Source organism: Cyrtonyx montezumae, unplaced genomic scaffold (assembly GCF_038088225.1).
Source record: "Cyrtonyx montezumae isolate F1298 unplaced genomic scaffold, pur_monq_1.0 scaffold_8, whole genome shotgun sequence".
Taxonomy (NCBI): Eukaryota; Metazoa; Chordata; class Aves; order Galliformes; family Odontophoridae; genus Cyrtonyx; species Cyrtonyx montezumae.
Genome location: NW_027072089.1, coordinates 10,057,470 through 10,077,008, shown reverse-complemented (window position 1 = coordinate 10,077,008; position 19,539 = coordinate 10,057,470). Strand labels below are relative to the sequence as shown.

At 42.2% G+C, this 19,539-nt stretch overlaps 1 protein-coding gene across 1 annotated transcript in view; it reads left to right on the top strand.

Annotated features, from left to right (window-relative positions):
- Positions 1–17,016, top strand: part of NSMCE2 (NSE2 (MMS21) homolog, SMC5-SMC6 complex SUMO ligase) — a 127,393-nt gene extending 110,377 nt beyond the window's left edge. Inside the window, exons 5-7 of the mRNA XM_065753465.1 lie at positions 12,802–12,905; positions 13,221–13,327; positions 16,515–17,016. Coding sequence (XP_065609537.1) covers positions 12,802–12,905; positions 13,221–13,327; positions 16,515–16,629 — 326 coding nt within the window. The 3' untranslated portion in view covers positions 16,630–17,016. The remainder of the gene's footprint in view (positions 1–12,801; positions 12,906–13,220; positions 13,328–16,514) is intronic.
- The last annotated feature ends 2,523 nt before the right edge of the window (positions 17,017–19,539 follow it).

Below are 19,539 nucleotides of genomic sequence, written 5' to 3'. Positions count from 1 at the left end.
TGACAGAGAAGTGAGATAGTGTTCTTAACCCAAAAGAAACGTACCCCAAATTGGCCACGGATTTGAAAATAGCACTAAAGAGGTACAGGAAGACTGAAAGTTGGAAAGAAAAAAGTAAGCCATTTTTCTACTTCTGACAGGAATCTGAGGAACAACGAATCGAGCAGCTCCTCTTCTATGAAAACTCCAGTCATCAGCACTAGCCAGAATTCCCATTTCTATACACCACATAGCCTTAGGTCTGAGGAGACCTGGGCAAAATTCTCATTGCTTCTTATCAGTAAGATTCCCAGTGCACAACAAAGGGAATTCAGAAGTCTTCTGTGATGTCAGACAGCATTGCAGGGTCAGAGAGCTGAGAAGATGACCCGCTCCTCCTTTTGAAGAGCTCTTCCAACATCAACCTGTGCCATTTTTTACAGGAAAGTAGGCTAAAGTCTTTGATGGTAGAAAATATGAATAGAAATACTAACCTGCTATTCTGCCTTTGAAAAAAACAATGCCAGGTTTTAGCAAAGTGTGTTATTCTGACAGAAGCTGCTGCAGACACCTGCTCTAACTTTTCTTGACTCAGAGGGTGGAGAGGTGCTGGCACAGGCTGCCCAGAGCAGCTGTGGGTGCCCCATCCCTGGAGGTGTTCAAGGCCAGGTTGGATGGAGCCCCTGGGCAGCCTGAGCTGGTGGGGGCTGCCCTGCCCATAGTAGGAACCTGGAACTGGATTGTCTTTCAGATTCCTTCCAACCCAGGCTATTCTGTGACTGAATGATTTGTTTTTCCATGGTTCTTCTAATTTCCTATATTCTAATGCTCTTGAGATGTCTGAGGGGTTCTTTGAAGAAAGACTTGTCAGGGAAGATGGTTAGAGGCTCTGCAAACCTATGGATGCCACTAAATCTTGGCATGTGGAGAATTGGATGTTCCAGAAGGAACTTGTGGACTGCTGAAAACAGCACATCTTAGGTGTTCCACAGGACCAGCAAGAGGGGTACTGAAGCAACCACATATACATGCAAAGTAAATAGTTTGCTCTGCCACTGCATTAGCAAGGAAACCACTTCAAACAACTCTCTCTACCTAGGGAAAATGTAGTAATAATAAGCAATAGCGTAAGCCTCCACTCCTTGCCCCAGAGGTTGTCTACTAATCCTTAGGAGCCTTTGCACTCTTCAGGCTTCCTTTTTCTTCCCTTGCTTGTCATTGGAAAAGAATTCGTATGGGTCAGAGGCATAGTAATGTAGAAAGAAAACATTATTAAGGAAAAAAAAACAGTACTCCAACGAATCCCTTTACGAGAAGTAAACAACAGTTTATCTTCTTAAAGGGAAACAGAAGCTTATACAAAAAAGTTCGAAATCCCTGCTGCTTGTGAGTTGCTGGAGGTCTATCACACTGCTACTTCTGAGAGGAAGCTGCATGCACTCGTGAGGGTTTTCATTTATTCCAGTTAAAAAGCATTCCCTGGCTTGAGATCTCCCTGTAGCTAATTAAAGCAGAAAGCAGAGCGACATTAGTTATGAACCAGAGTGGGAGTCAGAAGATGTAAGCTCAGTTCCCAGCCCTGCTACCGACTTCCTGGGTGACCTTGGGTAAGCCTCTTGATGTAGATTTTCAAAAGACCTCTGGGCCAAATTTTCATATTGAAGTTTGATTTTCAAAGGAGCTCAATATCTAGTGATTTCCATGATGTTGATTACGGCCAGAATTTCGAGCGAGCTCAGCAACGAATATGCTGAGCTCATTTGAAAATCGAGCCCTTAATCTTTTTCTGCCTCAGTTTCCCATCTCTGACAGTGCTGGTAAAATATTTTTCTTGTCTGTCCTGATTGTTTGGGCTGTAGCTCCGCAATGCAAGAAATTGTCTTTCCATGAATGTGTATGGTGTCTTGTACAGTCTTGTTTGATCTCTATTATGGTTTTTAGGCATTACTGTAATGATTGTTACACTAGTGATCTGCTTCAGAAAAAAAGAAACTGCAATCAGAAGAAAGTATAATTATTCTCTTGTTTCTCAGTGAAGAGATGTACTAATTTCTTTAGTTTGCTTGGCAGAACATTGTTTGGAGAGCTATATTTAACATTAGCACGTGTATGTTAGCTGATTTCTCTTGTCTGTGAAGGACGGATAACATATCAGAGAGGCAGGTTGGATTTGTTTGGCATGATTTGACCCGAAGAGAAACATACTGACAGCCTCTGACCACCTTGTTATTCTTTTGTTGCTTCTAATTGAATCGTGTAATAATTTACTGAGGAGAATTTTCAGGTGCTGCTTGCTGTGGAATTCCTCATGCCTTCCTGCCCCGGGCCGAACACCATCACCCCCTTGTTGTTACTCTTGCACCAGCTCTGCACTTTTCCCACACCGCATGCGTTCTCTTGCAACATCTCTGAGCAATATAACATTCTCTGTTGGCAAAGGTATAGAGTGCTTCTTCAATTCATAAATACTGTTTGCTTCCCGGGACCCACTACAACCCATTCCTGAAATTCCAGATCAGCATTGTCAGTGATAATCGAGCTCCTGGTTTCAAGCCGTGTGCTGTGCAAGCCAGAGGCCAAATGGAGTAACCCAGCAATGCATGATTGCAAAGACTGTCACTTCCCAAGGAACTCTGCTTGCTGCTGAATGACTGCCCTGTCCACATACCTGTGGGTGTCACTAACACAGTGACTCTTTCCTGCTGCGTTTGTCATATAAGGGAGGACAGCACCTCAAGCAGCTGAAAGTTTTGAAGGGATCATTTCCTATGCTGACAGCATGGGCATGCGACTCACTGCTGTTTTCCAGACTGCCCTGTACCCTCTTGCTAGTTGTTTGTTGGTCCGAGTATGTACCTTCTGGAGTGCCCTTTTGGCACTTAGGTGTTTTCCTTTACATGAAACAGGATGCTGGAGCTTAATGAGCTTTGCAGTGAGAAACCTGGCAGGACACCCCTAGAAAATCCATAGTTGTGGCAGTTCTTCAGTTAAGGTTGCATGTGTTTGATCATGGGAGAGCTTCCTTGTGTTTTCCATCTCTGACTAGCATTTTCTGTTGCATTTTTTAAGGATGTTGTCCTGTTATGGTCTGTACTAAAAATCCTTCTCATCCTCTATATCTAATGAAAGATTTCCTAAATTGTTTTACATGTTATGCTGTTGGCATGCAAGGCGTATCAAGGCAGTACTTGGTCCAGAAGAGCAGCCAGCAGAGCTGATATCTGCAGATAAAAGCTCAGAATCCAGGAAAGAGAGATTCTGTCCTTAAAGGATTTCCACTCCTTCCAGTCACTGAGCCCAGTTTCCACTCATTTTTACTAGCTGCAGCCAAAACTGTAGGAAAGGAGGAATCTGAATTACTTGTACAAACCCGAGCCTCTGACACTGATCTCACCTAAATTCTGGGTTGTGGGGCTGTGCTTAATTTCTGATGTAAAAGAAGCATTGACCATGCCTTATCTTCACAGCTTTGCAATGGGGATCCCTTGGAGTGACTCTGTACTATTCTTTTTCATGTTCTTTCCTTAGGTAGTGCATCCATTTTGAGATACAAAATCGTGATCTTTCTCAGCATACATGTAGGGGTTTTGTGTGCTCCTGCCAGAGCTGACGTGCCAACCAAAGCGTAGCAGGGAAAGTTAATAGTTTATTAGGAGGGCAACTACGATGTTACTCCATCCTGGTAATAAATATAAGATTGAAAAGGTGAGCGTAATGTAAACTGCTTTGCTGGAAAGATGAGAACTGCACAGAATACCATGTGATTTAGTTATGTGCTCATCTTTTCATTGTTGCTAGGGAGTGCAAGTGACACCCGTAACTGCTGTCCCATCAGTTCAACACCTGCTTCCCCTGCTCTGTCTGCTCTGCTTAGCTGTTCTTGTCGCTGCTGATGTACATCTGTGTTCAAGTCCTTTCTCTATTCCATTTCATGACCCTATTAAACCTGATCTGGGAGGAAAGTGTTGACATGGAGAGACCTTGAAGCCTTAAAAGACTTAGTTTCTCGCTTGCTCTTAGCTGAGCCCATTTCAGTGTTCCCAGCACACCTGCCATAAAGCACAACCGTTTCCAGATTCTCTATTTTCTGCACCATAAGGAGAAGTGTGAAACACATGTGTCAATATATAAATGCCTCCTATAGCATGGCAGTGGTTTTCTGATCATGTAGCATTAATGGAGGTGCACTCTTCCAGCTGCCCTCCTGCCAAATAACAGTCTGCAGAAAGAAATTTGAAATAACTATTGATCAGATTTAAAGCTAACTGCTAGTTGCCATCAGAAAGCACTAGGCTGCTGCAGTTACAAACCGTAAATATTTATAGCTGTGCACTTTAGCATTAGATTTCTTCTACTGACTGCCATTCAAGAAGCCTAATCTTATGTCACAGGACAGGTTGAGAAAAGTAGCTGTTCAGCTGTTCCTGACTGATGATAGTGTTATGTTTAGCCCCTGTGACATTGTTTTGAAGGATGCTATATAAATTGGGATTAGCAACATTTCTTCTAGGAAACAGCTTACTGAGGATTATTATAGTGAAGACCTGCTCAGTGTGCATGGTGTGGTTTATGCAGAATGTCTTAGTGCAGCACGTGCAATATCTCTGCCTTAACCTCAGTGAAAACCTTGCCATGTTATGTTTGAGCAATGGCAGATCTGTAAGTTCCTCTTTAAAAAAAAAAAAAAAAAAAAAAGTGGGCTTTATTTCTTAGCTTGTTTCAGTGCGGTGTTCATTGATGATTTTTTCCCCTTTTCTCACATATTTTAGCAGTGTTATATTAAAAAAAAAAAATTGAGCTGGCAGCAGTACTGACTTGCCTGTCCCAGAGGCCATTTCAGCAGGGGCATTCCAGGCAGTATAAAGCTGCAGAAGAACTGCAGTGCTTGCTCATGGTGAGACATAAAATAGAGAGGAAATTCATTTCTTCATAATGTAGCTCCAGTAAGTTATGTGAGATATATACAGTGCTTCACAGCACATTGAATTGTAAGTCTCTTGAAGTTATATATTTGCAAATGAATTAAATATATTTTTGAAGTGGTTAAGAGTTTTAGAAAGCACTGTGAAGGACTGAAATGCATCACTAATAACAGAATTGCAAATGTTGCTCTAAGCATTCATTAATACTCATTCTGAAATAACATATCTTGCCTAACAGTTTTTAAATGTCTTGACGTCAGGCTTTAGGGTATAGGAAAAAGAATATTCACTTTTTCTTCTTTGTGCACTCACATCTTTCTTCTTGAGCTGTACATTATCTGTCCTGTGAAAGAGGCAGCTCTGGCTCTTCAGCTTCCATAGGGTGAAGAGGGCCATGGGGCATGTTGCCTGTATTGCAGCCACCCCATTGCCTGCCACTGAGGGGCTGCTCCTGCCTCTGCCCTCCCTGCAGTCTCAGACAGCTGTGGGTTCTGTGCCATCATAGCCCATCCTAAAATTGCCAGGAGGAGGACTTGAAGACACAAACTGAAGTGATAATCAGAATGATAATCTTATAGGGGTGCTTCTTTTCATCATTTGGGTTGCTCTGCCTGGTGCCTTCTCACGTTGTTTCTGCCCCTCTGGTACCATCCAACGTTTCTGTCACAGGAATGTTTTCTAGCAGAACCATGATCTGTCTGAAAATCTGTCACCAGTTCAGCTTTTCAGATGGGAATGACTACAAGAATGCACAAATGATGCAGTAGCAGGGGCAAAATGATCTCCAGTTGTATAGGTTACAAGTTTGACCCCTTTTACTCTTTGTCCTCATGAGTGAAAGTCATGGAGCTGTTAGAATGGGCCCAGTGGAGGCCATGAAGATGATCAGAGGGCTGGAGAACCTCTCCTATGAAAGAGGGAGCTAGGCTTGTTCAGCCTGGAGAAGAAAAGGCTCCAGGGAGACCTCGTTGGAGTACCTGAAAGGAGCTTGTAAGTAAAAGGAGGATCAGCTTGCATGGGCAGATGGATAGGGTAAGGGGGAACAGTCTTAAATTAAAAGATGGGAGATTTAAGATCTATATTAGGAGGAAATTTTTCACTCAGAGGGCAGTGAGGCAATGGCAGAGGCTGCCCAGAGCAGCTGTGGGTACCCCCTCCCTGGAGGCACTCAGGACCAGGTTGGATGGGGCCCTGGGCAGCCTGAGCAGGGGCTGGGACTGGTTGGGTTTCGAGGTCCCTTCCAACCCAAACCATTCTGTGATCCTATGAACAGTGGTGGACAAAGGTCCATTGGACTAAGGTGCAAGAGAGCCTCAAAGAGCAGTTTTTCCTTTGAGCTAATACGTAGGGAGTATTTGTCGTGGAGTATTCTGAGAGAATTTGAATTAAATTGACAGAACAGATTGTCTAAGGCTTGCTAAGGACTCGTGCATAAATAGATGTGGCTCTAAGCTGCTGTTAATACCTGACACGTTTCCTCTCAGCACTCCTGTCCAGCCTTAACAGTGCCTTTCTTGAGTCCACTGTGGAAGTGGATTAGGGTAAACAGCCAAAAGGCACTCCTTGTGCAGGGTAGGAGCATCCACTCGAGGAGTTACTGCCAAGTAGCTAATGCATTCTAAATTCACACCCTAGCTTATTTTGCAACAGCTTCCCTATGCAGGCAAGCCCTACATGCTCATTTCATTTGATGGTTAGCATTGCATCAGTGACATTCCAGATTCTGACCACAATGTTAGTAATGGAAAGTGGTTCATCTTCTAATGAAACGGTAGGTCTTTTTTTTTTTTTTCCTGGTTGCAGCTTTTGCAACTTTTTCTTTCATGTGTCTGGGGTGAATTTCTTCATTTTTTTTAAATGAGCGTGATATTCTCCTTCTCATTTCTGATATGTCAAATGATGCTCTCCAAGCACAAAAATTACCTTTTTACAGTGTGCTGGATGAAGCAGTGATTGTTAAGCCTTTTTTATTCCAAAGAGTAGGTGAAAACCCAAACTAATAAGTATGCCCTTTCCACTTATTTGTAATTTAGCAGTTTTAGTCTGTCTGTGTATTTTTTCCTATGAGATATCCCAGTATTTCTCCTGCTGTGCTCTTATTGTGGCATCTCCAGTACTTGTGCTGTGTAGTCATATGCCTGGCATACTTTCATATAGACTTAGAGTTTCCTGGTCATTTGAGTAATCTGTTTATCGGTTGGGTTTATTTTCAGCAAGCCTTTGGTGTTTAACTTGCTTATTAAGTTTGCATGTCATTGTGGGTGATGATAGTTAAGACAGAAGAATATGGCCTTCTTAGGTTTTCCAGAAATAGTGGCTCCTCTGAGCTTACTGATGAGCTCTCATGACATCTTTTTAGGTAAGATTCATCTCCCCCAGGAGCTTCTTCAGATCTAGTCCAGACTATAGGGATGAGGAAACTGCTGTTTGAAATGTCAGCCGCAGACTTTGAAGTGTGGATTTCTCATGTTAGTATGCAATAACAAAGTAAGCAAGAAAGCTTCCCCTCTCTGTTTGCTTACCAAACTGTTCCAGTTGCACGGTTTACAAATATGCACTTTCTGCTCACATTTCTAGGGATGCAGCTCCCACTGCATGCAGCCTGAATTCCCAAAATCTAAAGGCAAAGTTGATGTCTTAGTTCTCACTCTGTAATATATGAGTCGAAAGTTTCACAGGACAACTCTGGTGGTGGTAGTGATGTTTTCTTTTTTCCTAGGTGGGTTTTGTAGTCACATATTATTCATTAATGGGTTACACTAATTTTTATCTAACTTACAAGTGTCGTTACATCTCCTTCACTTAATTTCCGCAACCCAGAGTCCCAAAATACTTCCATCAAATCACAGTCTGCCCTCATTATAAGGTTGTTCTGGAAAACTGACATCGGCCAGCTATACCCTGCAGTGAAAGGATGAAATGGGAACACGATTTCCATGAGGAATAGTGTATTTTAAAAGGAGCGTAGCTTAGGGGGACAAAATATTGTAAAATATGCATGTGCTGTGAATTCAATGGCATTTAAAGGGAGTTTTTAGAGGATAGGTGCTTTGCCCAGGATATCGTCCTTTCCTTCCCCACTCTTATTATGTAAAGGAACTAACAATTTGCTACTTCATTCATCTAATTTGCTCCTCACCCCCCAGGAAAATCGGAATGGCTTAAAGTCACAGGATTGTCACTTTATTTCAGATTTACCAAGTCCATGTCTGTATAATACTTGCACTACTATGTTAAAACAGGGCACACATCAAGGAATTGTGAGTAAATTTACAGCAAATTGCTCGGCCTGGACGGGAGCAAGTAAATTCGCAGTTGCAAGCAGGAGCAATATGTTAGAGGGCACCTTCCTTAGATCCACGTGTGTATCGCCACACCAGCAAGTAATCAAATTGTAATGTACTTTAATGCAAAGCCTAGTTTGGCTTGGTTGGCAAATGAAACTATCGCTTGCCTCCAGCTAAAGCAGACAGCCTTTGAACTTTCTGACTGCAGCTGTAGCTTGCACACCTTATTTTCCCTTTTAAAAATCAAATTAAACTGTAACCTGCAGCCTCTGTGGTAAGTTTCAAGGAAAATTAAATTGTTGCTAACCTTTCTAGCAAAGATAACTGTCTCTAATCAAGCTGAAAAGTCCAGTCCCAAATTCCCCGCACCAAGTTCAGACAAATTCATTGGAGGAAAACTCCAGGGGCTATTAAGTGTAAAGTTATTACTTCTGACTCAGGAAGTCCTTGGGCACAAATAGCTAGAGGCTGGGAAATTTTATCAGGAATGTATTACCCTGTGCTTCCCCTCTTCTTTCGTTCTTCCTGCGGCGTTTACTGTGAATCGGTCCGGGACGCAGAGCACGGGGCAGCTGCTGTGGTTCTGGCTCTGAAGGCAGCTCAGGCTCTTAGCACTGGCAGGTGCTGTCCCACTCTTCAGCATGGCCCCCAGTGGTCTCAGCAGTGTGGTCCTGGGGCTTTTCCCTCCTCTTGACTTCTCCCTGGTCCCTTTAACCTTGTGCTAGCAGCGGCCTAGGTCCAGTCACGGTCCCTTTTCACCCCTGGGCGTGACGTCCTTCACCTCTCTCCCTCTCAGTATTTTCTTTGTCCTGCTGGCAGGAACACTTGGCACTTGATTTACCTTCACAACATTCATGTTTTTCTTGGAGCTCTCAGAGATAGGACTTTTCCCAGCCTGCATGAGTTGCTGTTATTTCTATAGAGTCAGCAGTACAATAGACCCTCTTGGGAGCCAGGACTGTGTCTGGCTACTGGCTCAGCCTCACAAAGCCTCAGTCCTGCGTGCTTAACATTGCTGTTTGATTCCCAGGATTAGTGTCTGACTGATGGCAGGTGAGAAGGCTGAACAGTGCAGCACGAAAGGAAAGAAATCAATTAAGTTCACATTGCAACATGTGCTTTCTCGTGGCCAGGTTATTTCAATCTTCCTTGCCTTAGAGAAACAGGAATTGGGTAGAAGACATTGTTGGCCCTGGAAGCACTGAGCAGGCAGTGGTTTGTCTGTCAGAGAAGTGGAAATGACAGCAGAGAAGCATTTTTGTCTCTTTGGTTTTAGTATGTGTACTACCCGTGCTTAATATGACCCTCAATAGAGCAGCTAGTAGCTCTGCACTGTAGCGTTCTCATTCTTCAGAGTTGCCTTAAACGTTCTCAGTCTCTCAGCAGACTTGGTAAGAAGTGAGCTAAGGCATATTAGTCACGTTTTTATCAGGAGATGAAAGTGATAGAGATATAAAGTACTACCCGCTTTTAATTAAAATGGAATAAGTCAAAAACAGTTGGCAGTTGCAAAATTCATTACGATGTGTTACCAAAAATAGATATCTTCATGAGAGTGCAGTTTTGTTCCAACAGTGGGCACTAATTAGCAGTAAACATAATTGCTAAGATAGCCAGATAGAAAACGTGTTACTGACACTCGTAATAGATGGCAATTGGCTGGAGTAGAAGACTAGAAACTCTTAAGTCTTAAAATGCGATATGTTAAGAGTACCAAAATAGATCTATGTAATTCTGTTGCTTAAGGCAACATTTGAATTTCAGGAACAATAACTTAGTGTTTTCTGCATCTGGTTTTAATTTGCAAGGAAGACCCGGTTTTAGGAAAATGTAACCTGACTTAGCTGAAATATGTATGACCCGGTGTTCCTGTTTCTTCTTTCCATAGAGAAGTTGTACTTAGAAACTTTTACAATTTCTTCTGGTAAAATTCCCTTTGACCTTCAGAAAAACATCTTCCAAAACAAGTTTATGGGCATAGGTCTGCGGTTGATAACGTCCTACAATCCGCTTTGAGATGGATGGATGTCTGCTCTTTTTGTGCAATCTCCGCAGATTTTACTGTAAATGAAGAAGTTATTTTCCTCTCTCTTTCTGTAATCTAAAACACCAAGCAGTTACGACTAACCTGTGGGTGTTTTATCTGACTTACGCCAATTTGCAATTGACATGTTTGAGGTATTGCTTACATAATCCCAGTCTTACATATTTATTATTAAAAATATTAGTGGCTTAGGAAAAGGAAATACTTTGATAATTCATTTGTGCTGTGATAACCTCTTGAAAGCAGGACCCTGCTCTGGCAGACTGTTCACAGTCATCACAAATGAAGTCCAAACAAGAAGTGTTTAGGACAAGCTTGCAGCACGAGGACTGAATCCACGACAGTTCACATATCCTCCCCCACCAGAACTGGATCTTGGCTTACCCAATCTCAGACATTTACTATGAGGCTTCTAAATCACCTCCAAAGCCAGTAAGAGAGAGAAGTAAACTCAGACTGTGATTTATCCTTTATAATTGTAAGGCTTGAGACATTCAGGGTAGAGTCAAGCCTGGCATCTAAATATTACTGATTTAAAAAATCAGTCATCCCTTGTAATCAGTCACCTGCCCTGGATCTTGCTAGTACTGCTGTGCTCTGGCTTCATGGGCTGTCACTGTGCTGGTGCACTGTGTGCCAAGTACCCAAGCTGAAGCAAAGTACAACATACTGAAGCACACGCTTCCAGATGTTTCAAACAGGAAAAACTGGAGCTGCAGGACATCAAAATTTGCAGATCCGTGAATTTAAGGAAATTCTGAATCTCCTGTTCTTTGTTAGTGTTAGTCATAGGAAAATAATCAGTGTGGTATTTACAGAAACCAGACCCTGCAGAAGCTCACACCTACTGATAATCTGGCATATTCTTTAGCCTTACTAACCGAGATTTCATACAGTCATGGGATCACAAAATGGCTTGAGTTGAAAGGGACCTCAAATCCCACACAGTCCCAACCCTCTGCCATGAGCAGGGCTGCCCCTCCTCCAGCTCAGGCTGCCCAGGGCCCCATCCCTCCCGGCCTTGGGTGCTTCCAGGGATGGGACCCCCACAGCTGCCCTGGGCAGCCTGTGCCAGTGTCTCACCTCCCTCTGAGGAAAGCATTTCCTCCTAACATCTCATCTAAATCTCCCCTCTTTCCTGATTGCTTGACAAACTCCTGGCATGGAATGCAGAGCGGGAGCAAGCTCTGGTAAGGAGGAAGGAAGGAGAAATGTGCAGGCTGTGGGGAACGATGGCTGCAGTGTTGATGTCAGAGTACCCAGAGCAAAGCTGGGCCTGCTTGCCTGGCAGCCTGCTCTGTTTAGACTGGGTGTGAGTGGCTGCATTTGCTCCCAGGGTGATGTCTTCTGTTATCATGCGGAAGGTGATGGTACTGCGCAGGCATGCAGGGCTGACCATAAGTTAGGACACACCAGTCCTTAACAGATGTGGAGGGCCGAATACCAGGGATGCAAAGATCAGCTGATAGCATGTGGTAGCAGCTGCAGCAAAGGAACCAGAGCTGAAGCTTTGCAGAAGGCAAATCATAACTAAGACACTCATTGTGCTGTTGTGTTTCTCAGTGCCCCGCTGTCAGGAAAAGCCAACACAGGGCCCTGAGTGATTTCATCCCCTGCAAACGCTGTGCTCCTGCACCGCTCCCACATTTCTTATGATAAGGGTAATGTAGCACTGGGACAGGTTGCCCCAGAGAGGTTATGGATACCCCCTGTCTCTGGAGAAACCCAAGTAGGGCTCTGAGCAAACCTGATCTAGCTGTAGGTGTCCCTGTTCACTGCAGGGGAATTGGACTAGATGGCCTTTATTGGTCCCTTCCAATTCAAATGATTCTGTGATTGCAAACCAGCTGGACTAAAAGCCTAAATTCATAATAACAGAACAGAGGTAGGAAAAGATACTCCTCTGGCTCTGGGGGATTTCCCCCTCTCTGTCAGCCCTTCACTCTCTGGTACCAATCCACCAGGTTACTTCAGTAACGTTCCCATTGCCTACCTCAAATAACACATTCTTGGCTTTTGTTTTTCCCCAATCGTAGCCTTGTTAAAATACAGTGGCATCACTTAAAAAATTAAAAAATTATGTTTTATGATGAATAGTACAAACTCCACTTAAAATACTGTGTTTCCAGGCTATATAGCAAGCCCAGTTATGACATTTAAGCACAAACTGATCTTGAGCTCTGGACTGCCAGGTCTGCACCTCATCCTGTGTTAGATTTTGAGTGCGCATCTGCAAGCTGCTGGAATTTGAACAGGGAGAGCATAAGACTTTGCATATATTCAAATCATCTTGTTTTTTCTTTCCAGCTCTCCTTTCTAGCAGTGACAGTAAATAGCTACCAAAAAATAAAAAGGTGGTTTCCATTTAATAACACTAAACAGCTCCATTTTGTAACAAAGATCATAGTAGGATATTTTTGCAGTATCTTGTTCAAGGAATGGATACAGAAAGAAGTTGTGGCATCTTTGATATCAGAGGGGATAATGCCCAAACGCTAGATCTTATTTGCTTATTTTAAGTATTGGCCATCTAGATATTACATGGAAATTGTTTTGTTTCCCATTATAGTTCGTCCTCAATCAGATAGCAATGATAATGACGACATCGAACAAATCGATGAAGATATAGCTGTGACTCAGAGTCAGATGAACTTCATTTGTCCCATTACACAGGTATGCTATGACACTGTAAGAGATTGGGAAAGAGCCATTTCATGTCCTTCATTGGATTGTTTATTACAAATCCTTAGTACTTGTTAAAAATCAGGCAAGCATTATCAGAGAGGAACAACACTACTTAGGGGGAAAAAAAACCAAACAACCACATAAGTAGCAGGGCTGTTTCCTATGCAGGATCTGACCCCATAACTTCAGTGCAATGCCATGTATGAGTGGCAAAAAGACTTCCTGCTGTTTTACATGAGTTTCATAAGAAGTGCTTTCAATGGATGTTCTCAGTTCCGTTAAATCAAACCTTACTGATTACAGGAGGAAATGAAGAAGCCAGTTCGAAACAAAGTCTGTGGACATTCCTACGAAGAAGATGCCATTCTAAAAATCATCCAGACTCGAAAGCAGCAAAAGAAGAAAGTCTGGTAAGCTAACAGGAATGTGTGGAAAAGCTATTTGCTTTGCTGTGTAAGTGGAATTTTACTCCACTTGTTCTAGGAAATATATTTAGATTGGCAAGGCTACAGGAAGCAATACTTCAGCGTCTGCCCAAGTCACAGTCTCCTCATTAGTACAGTGCACACGAAGGTTTTTTTTTCTCTAATGAAAACAGTGTGCAAGGAAATATTCAGGAAGTGTGTGGGGAAGTTACAGCTACTCATGGTACCTGCACAACAGAACAAAAGAGATTTTATATAGCTGTGAACAACAAAGAGAAACTTCAGCTCCATAAGATTTAGTTGCTCATTGCAGTCCCACTGCTCATTTAGCAAGCTGTAGGGTGAATGAAAAAAAAGAAAGTCTCCACTGTGCATCTGCAGTTACATTCCAGTACAATTAGCAATGAGAAGTATTAAAACTCAGCCTTTTACGTAGTACAGAATTCAAGAATGACCAGAAAAAACTGTGTACTTACTACTGCAATGCAGTGAAGTGATTCTTAGCACCAAATGCTTTCCATGTAGGATATATTTTGTTGAATGAAAACATGTAGAAGTTGAGTTATTAAACCAGAAATTCTTCCTGATAAGCTTCAAATTTTGAATTGTTTTGATCCTTTTGAAAAGCAAAACAAAGCAAGAAGAAAATTAGTGCCTGTTTCCATGCCAAATACTCTCATGTTTTGGTGAAACTTAGACGTTGTGGACATGCAATAAGTGTGCAGCTGCTCAGGAAGATCTGTAGAGAGTAGCAACCTGATTTCTCAGAAGATAAAGCCACAGTCTGCTTACTTCCCCTATCTGTAGCTCTTGCATTTCTGTCAGACCCTACACACACTGCCACATGGATGCAGAGTGGGGCAGAACTTCTTCCTAACTGCAGGAAAGCAATCAGGAAACAAAAAAAAAAAAACAGGAAATACAGTGATGGCTCTCAGTGGCCTTCTGTACTCAGGCCACTACCTTGAAGAACAGGGGATAAACACCTTGTCTGAGTACCTTATGAGGGCCGTGGAAATAAAAGTAGAGGGCATGCAATAGGATGTGGATGATGACAGAACCAGCAACATGGAAGGACAGAAATGTGTCTGTAAGAGTGAAGAAGATTTGGGAAGTAGCTCACAAGTTGGAGAGAAGAAAGTAAGAGCTCTGGAGGATAGGAATAGGCTTGGAAAGTGCTCAACAGCTTAAACCACTACACAGAATACCTCCTGACCTAACAGGAGGGTCTCCCTGACACCTCTGACTTACCCTGTCCTCTGTGCAGTAAATAACCCTGTGAACCCCACCATCACTGAATCTTTGTTAAGCCACATAAGCTTTGTCAAATCACTGCTTTATACCAGCAAGCCACATTGCTGCTTCTCTCTTCCAAGCAAAGAGAGATTTCCATCTGCAACAAATTAAGTCCTTTGGAATAACGTGGTTATAGAGACTGCACTGGTGGATCTGAGAAGTTTCTGATAAAACTAACAGGGTTGTAGAACTGAATTTTTATTTTCTCCTTTAAAGAAATGAATGACTTAGAGGAAATAGAGAGTGAAAAACAATCAAAGCTGTAAAATGCCCAGCTTTAAAAGCAACTTTATATCCAAACTGAAGTTATTTGTGCAGTCTGAATCCTAGTGGATCTTAATCTGGAGTCTTGGGCTTGCACCCTTACCACTTGGGACAGTACTTCCTGCAACATGCCAGAAAAGTTAAAAAAAAATAACAGCACTAACCAGGTTTCACTGTAACCAAATAGAGAAAGATTGCCTGGTTGTCTCTGCCCTGTCTCACCAATCTGCTGTAATTTTAACCTTTCTCAAGAAAATGCTGTCAGTCTTTGAAAAACCATAGTCTGCATCACACATAATGAGTTCCTCATTCTGGAACCATCCTGTCTCTGTTACTCAACATTACCCAGCATCATTCAAGTAGGAGCAGGTATTCTGAAAGAGCACAGTGCTGGCTAGGGGAGTCCTTTCTGTCTTTACTCATAAATCAAGGCTGTTGCTCATTGCAGAGCCAGAGAAGCAGCTGTCTCCTCACACATACTGTACGCAGTGTTTGAAACCACTGGATGTCCTTGGTGCATTTGGCAGTCCTTCAGCTGACACACACACACAGCCAATAGCTTTGTGCTTCTAGACTCGGCCACAGAAGACTTGAGGCAATCCTGATATATCTCAGTTTGCTCACTATTTTCCATTGCCTGGAAGGACACACTAACACTTCATGCTTACAGATAACTTGGGAAGCTTTCTAAGCACTAGTTATTCATTAATCTGTTAAGTTGTTAGTCTTATAATGTGATAAATGGGAAAACTGAGGCACAGAGCAATTAAGTGACGTACCCATGACACACACACACACACACACACAGCAAGCTGCCAGCAAGTCTGAAATAAAAGCTGTGAATACTGAATATAAATAAGTTCAGCACTTGAGACAAAAGTTATTCCTAAAATGGGGGGGGGGAGGGGAAATGTAATTTCTGATGAAAGGTACCATCCGTGAATGCTTGGGCCACTGCCTAAGGGAAATGACCTCTGGGCCCTGAATATTTTTCACCCTGTTATCTTCCTCTGATTGTTTCAAGTAGTTGTAAGCCTTTTTGTATTGGATCTTCATTTAGAGGCTGTTCATTTGACCCCATCTCTCTTTTCTGTGCTTCCTTAGTTCATAAAAGGACAGGCAAATTTTCACACTAACTGAGTATTCCAATTATTCACTAGTCAGCCTCTGCGAGCCTCATTTAATCTATTTATTTCCCTATAAATTAATTTCCATATTTATCTATCAGTGAAAATTATACCACTCCACTGCAGATTAATGGGGTAAGAGGTAGTTACCTGCAGTTTACAGAGGACTTCAAAGAGAGAAAGCAACACAACAAGACTTCTGTGCTGTGTTAGTATCACTACTAATGCAGTGTACAGAGAACAAGGGAGCAATCTACAGGTGAGAGGCTCCGTCTCTGCCTTCCTTCCTTCAGCTGTTGATTCCCACCAATTTAGATAAATGGATTTATTTTTCCTCACAGAGAGCTGGTGAAAAGAGGCAATGGGGAGCAGACTGAGTGTGAATCCCAGATAAATGTAATGAAGCAGCAGATGTTATGTAAAAGCCTGTGTCTGACTAATACAAATCTTCTCACTTACTGGAGTCTCTCTTTTCTTTTCAACAGCTGCCCTAAAATTGGCTGTAGCCATGATGATGTAAAAAGATCAGATCTCGTGCCAGATGAAGCACTTAAAAGAGCGATTGACAGTCAGAATAAACAAAGCTGGTCAACGCTGTAGAAGTCGGCTGGATATGCCATTGCTACAAAGAAAATTTGTTATTAGAGGTCTTGTGAGATAAGCTGCTGATTGTAAGCACATTGTGTAACGGATTGTTATTTAAAGTGTTTTGTTTGTAGGCAAAGTTGAAGGTCTCCACTGTAACTGAAAACATTTTTTCGTCTGCCAAATATGAGGAATTCCAGGTTATCTTGTTTTTCCCCCCCTCTTGAAGTTCTAAGTAAGTGTTGCGTTTATTTAATAAAATGTGGCTTTCAGCCTTCAGCTTTCCTAGTCAGCAGACTTATTTTTTTCAGCATATTAGAGGTGCAGATTCTTCCAGCATTAAAGCACCTCAAAGGATCTTGGTTTTGTTCTTATAATTATCAAATACTCTGCATTAACTTAAGCTTTTCTTATATTACATAAACTTCATTTTTCTGTGCATTTGGGTACACATTTAAGAAAGGATGTAAACTTTGTGACGCTCGGTAGTTACTCCCCAGATGGATCTACAGGGCAGCTGCTGGTAAAAAGAGCTGCCCTGGTGGTCAGGTGGCAATTTTCTTATATTTGAAATAGAAAATGCAGGATTCTTTGAGCTTTGGGATCCTTAGTGAGTCAGATGATTTTTCCTAAGTCATTTTTTCTAAATGTATGAGCTGATATTTAGTACAAAATGTAGCCAGGGTGCCTAAATGCTAAGCTTTTCATTCTGGGTTGCTGTTTGCTAACAGCTTTCCTTTATTAGACCATTATTAACCCCAATTGCACTTGAGTGCAAACCACTTCAAGCTGAAATTATTATTTTTTAATTGAAGAATATTCATCTGCAAGCTGATTTCATAGCTAAAAAAGGGAACTGGGGCATTATTGTTTGCACTGAGCTTTTGTGTTCAAAACACTTCACGGGAATTAGGTGGGTAATTTTCATAATGTGGTCTCATCCCTTCTCAAAACTCAGTAGTGATCAGAAGTGTTTCTGACTGGAAGCCCAGTTGAAATACTGGAAATGGAGATGAGAGCAGTTGAGCACTATGCACTTTTTTTCCACTTAGGAGTGAAAATCAGATCCCTTTTAAGACATCTCAGGTCAAAGACTGCTCAGGAGATAGGTTATTGATTTTCAGAGAAGTAATAGAGTTAAATACCACAAGAGAGGAGGTTAACTATTGTTTGTCTCAAAAGTGGTAGTGGTAGTGGTGGAGGGATCCCTGTGTTGTAGCTTTTCCTTTCATCTTTAAGTTTGTGGTTAAGTTTTCTCTGTCATCGTTTATAAGCAGAACACTGAGAAACAGAAAGCTGTGTGAAAGTTACGTTGGTTCAACAATCTCTACAGTTTCTGCTAGAGGTGCATTAGTGTTGCCCTCGTGGATCTAATTCAGTCCTTACTGGTAATCAGGCTACCAAGTCTTCAGATGCAAAGATGTTTCCACGCATTCAATGGCTGTGGTTTTACACCTCAAATTTAGTTCATGGGGATATCTGGACGCTTCAGATAATACATAACATTGTAAATGTTAAACTGTGCCAGACTAATTCATACCATTAAGCTGGTGCCATGATAATGACAAAGTACTTGGTCTTCCTTTCCTCCTCTGCTAGCCTGAGTGGGACAGCATCAGTGAGTCAGAGTCTGAGCAGAGTCTGCCAATGCAGCCTTCTGAAATCACTCTGAATTGTAGAACCATAGAATTGTTAAGGTTGGAAAAGAACTCTAAAATCATCTAGTCCAACTGTCTGCCCATCACCACCGTGCCCACTACACCCTGCCTTCAAAAGAATCCCACCAAAATGGGTGACCAAAATGGGTGATGTATTGCGTAGGTTCAACTGATAAAACTGCCTCTATTTACTGTAATCAGTGGAGCTCTGCTCTCCAAAATGTTTGGCCTTGTTGAATTTAAACAGCGTCCAAGGAATCCTACTGCAATGAATGAATGAATTTATTATTTTTCTGAACCTGGAATTGGAGCCATCTTGTTGATTTTTCATGGCTCGTTCTCTCTTACAGTTGGTGCTTCCAAATGCTTTTCCTTCTGCAGTGGAAATAATGCAGGCTCAGTCATCAGTGTGAATTGCAGCTGGCATTTGGTAGGTGGAAGGACAGAATTGCCTTGGCAGCCGTGGCAGGTTTCTGTGCCTGTCAGCTGACATGGTGGAAGTCCTGAATGCTGCTGCCTCGTTGGGGTGGCTGTACTTAGTGACAGCTCGTTGCTGCTTCGTTGGCTTTTGTGTCACAGCTGTGACCTCGCTGTTCCCGTGTGTCCTGTGTCCTGCCTAAACTCTGCTCTGGATAGAAGTAGGTTGCAAGAGTTAAAGAATAAAAATAAGTGTCTGTGATGAATAGGCTGATCAGTGTGACTCACAGAAGTGGAAACAACAGCAGTTAAAGCTCAAATCTTAATCTGTTTTGGCTATATGATATCGTATGTAAACAGGCATATGTTAACAGTTCACAGAGTAATTTGTGTCTCATTGCTTGACGTCAGGAATTTTGCAATAATATTTAAGGAAAGAAACTCATAGGTGAGGCTTTTTTCTGTCCCATGAAGGGTCTTTCACTAACGCAGCAAACCTAGGTGGAGTTGGTGAGGGTGTGACTCAAACCTGGTGAGAATCTGTCTCTGCCAGAGAATCTCCATATAGTATTTTGTTTAAAGAAACACCTAATCAAACAAATAAAAGGCAGTAGGGATCTATATGCAAAAGCTTTCAGCTGTGCCCTGGGGCATGAGCCATAAGCACACCTCTCACTGCAACAGATTTTCCATCTTAAAAGTAGAGACTCCCTCTGAAGTTTTCAAATCAGCAGAGCCATGAAGTGTAAAGAGAAGAACTAATCAGGCAGGCATCTCGTGGAAGATTTAGCACACTCATGCTAAAAGGAGCATGCACTGCTCTGAATCAAGGGTACATTCATCATTACTG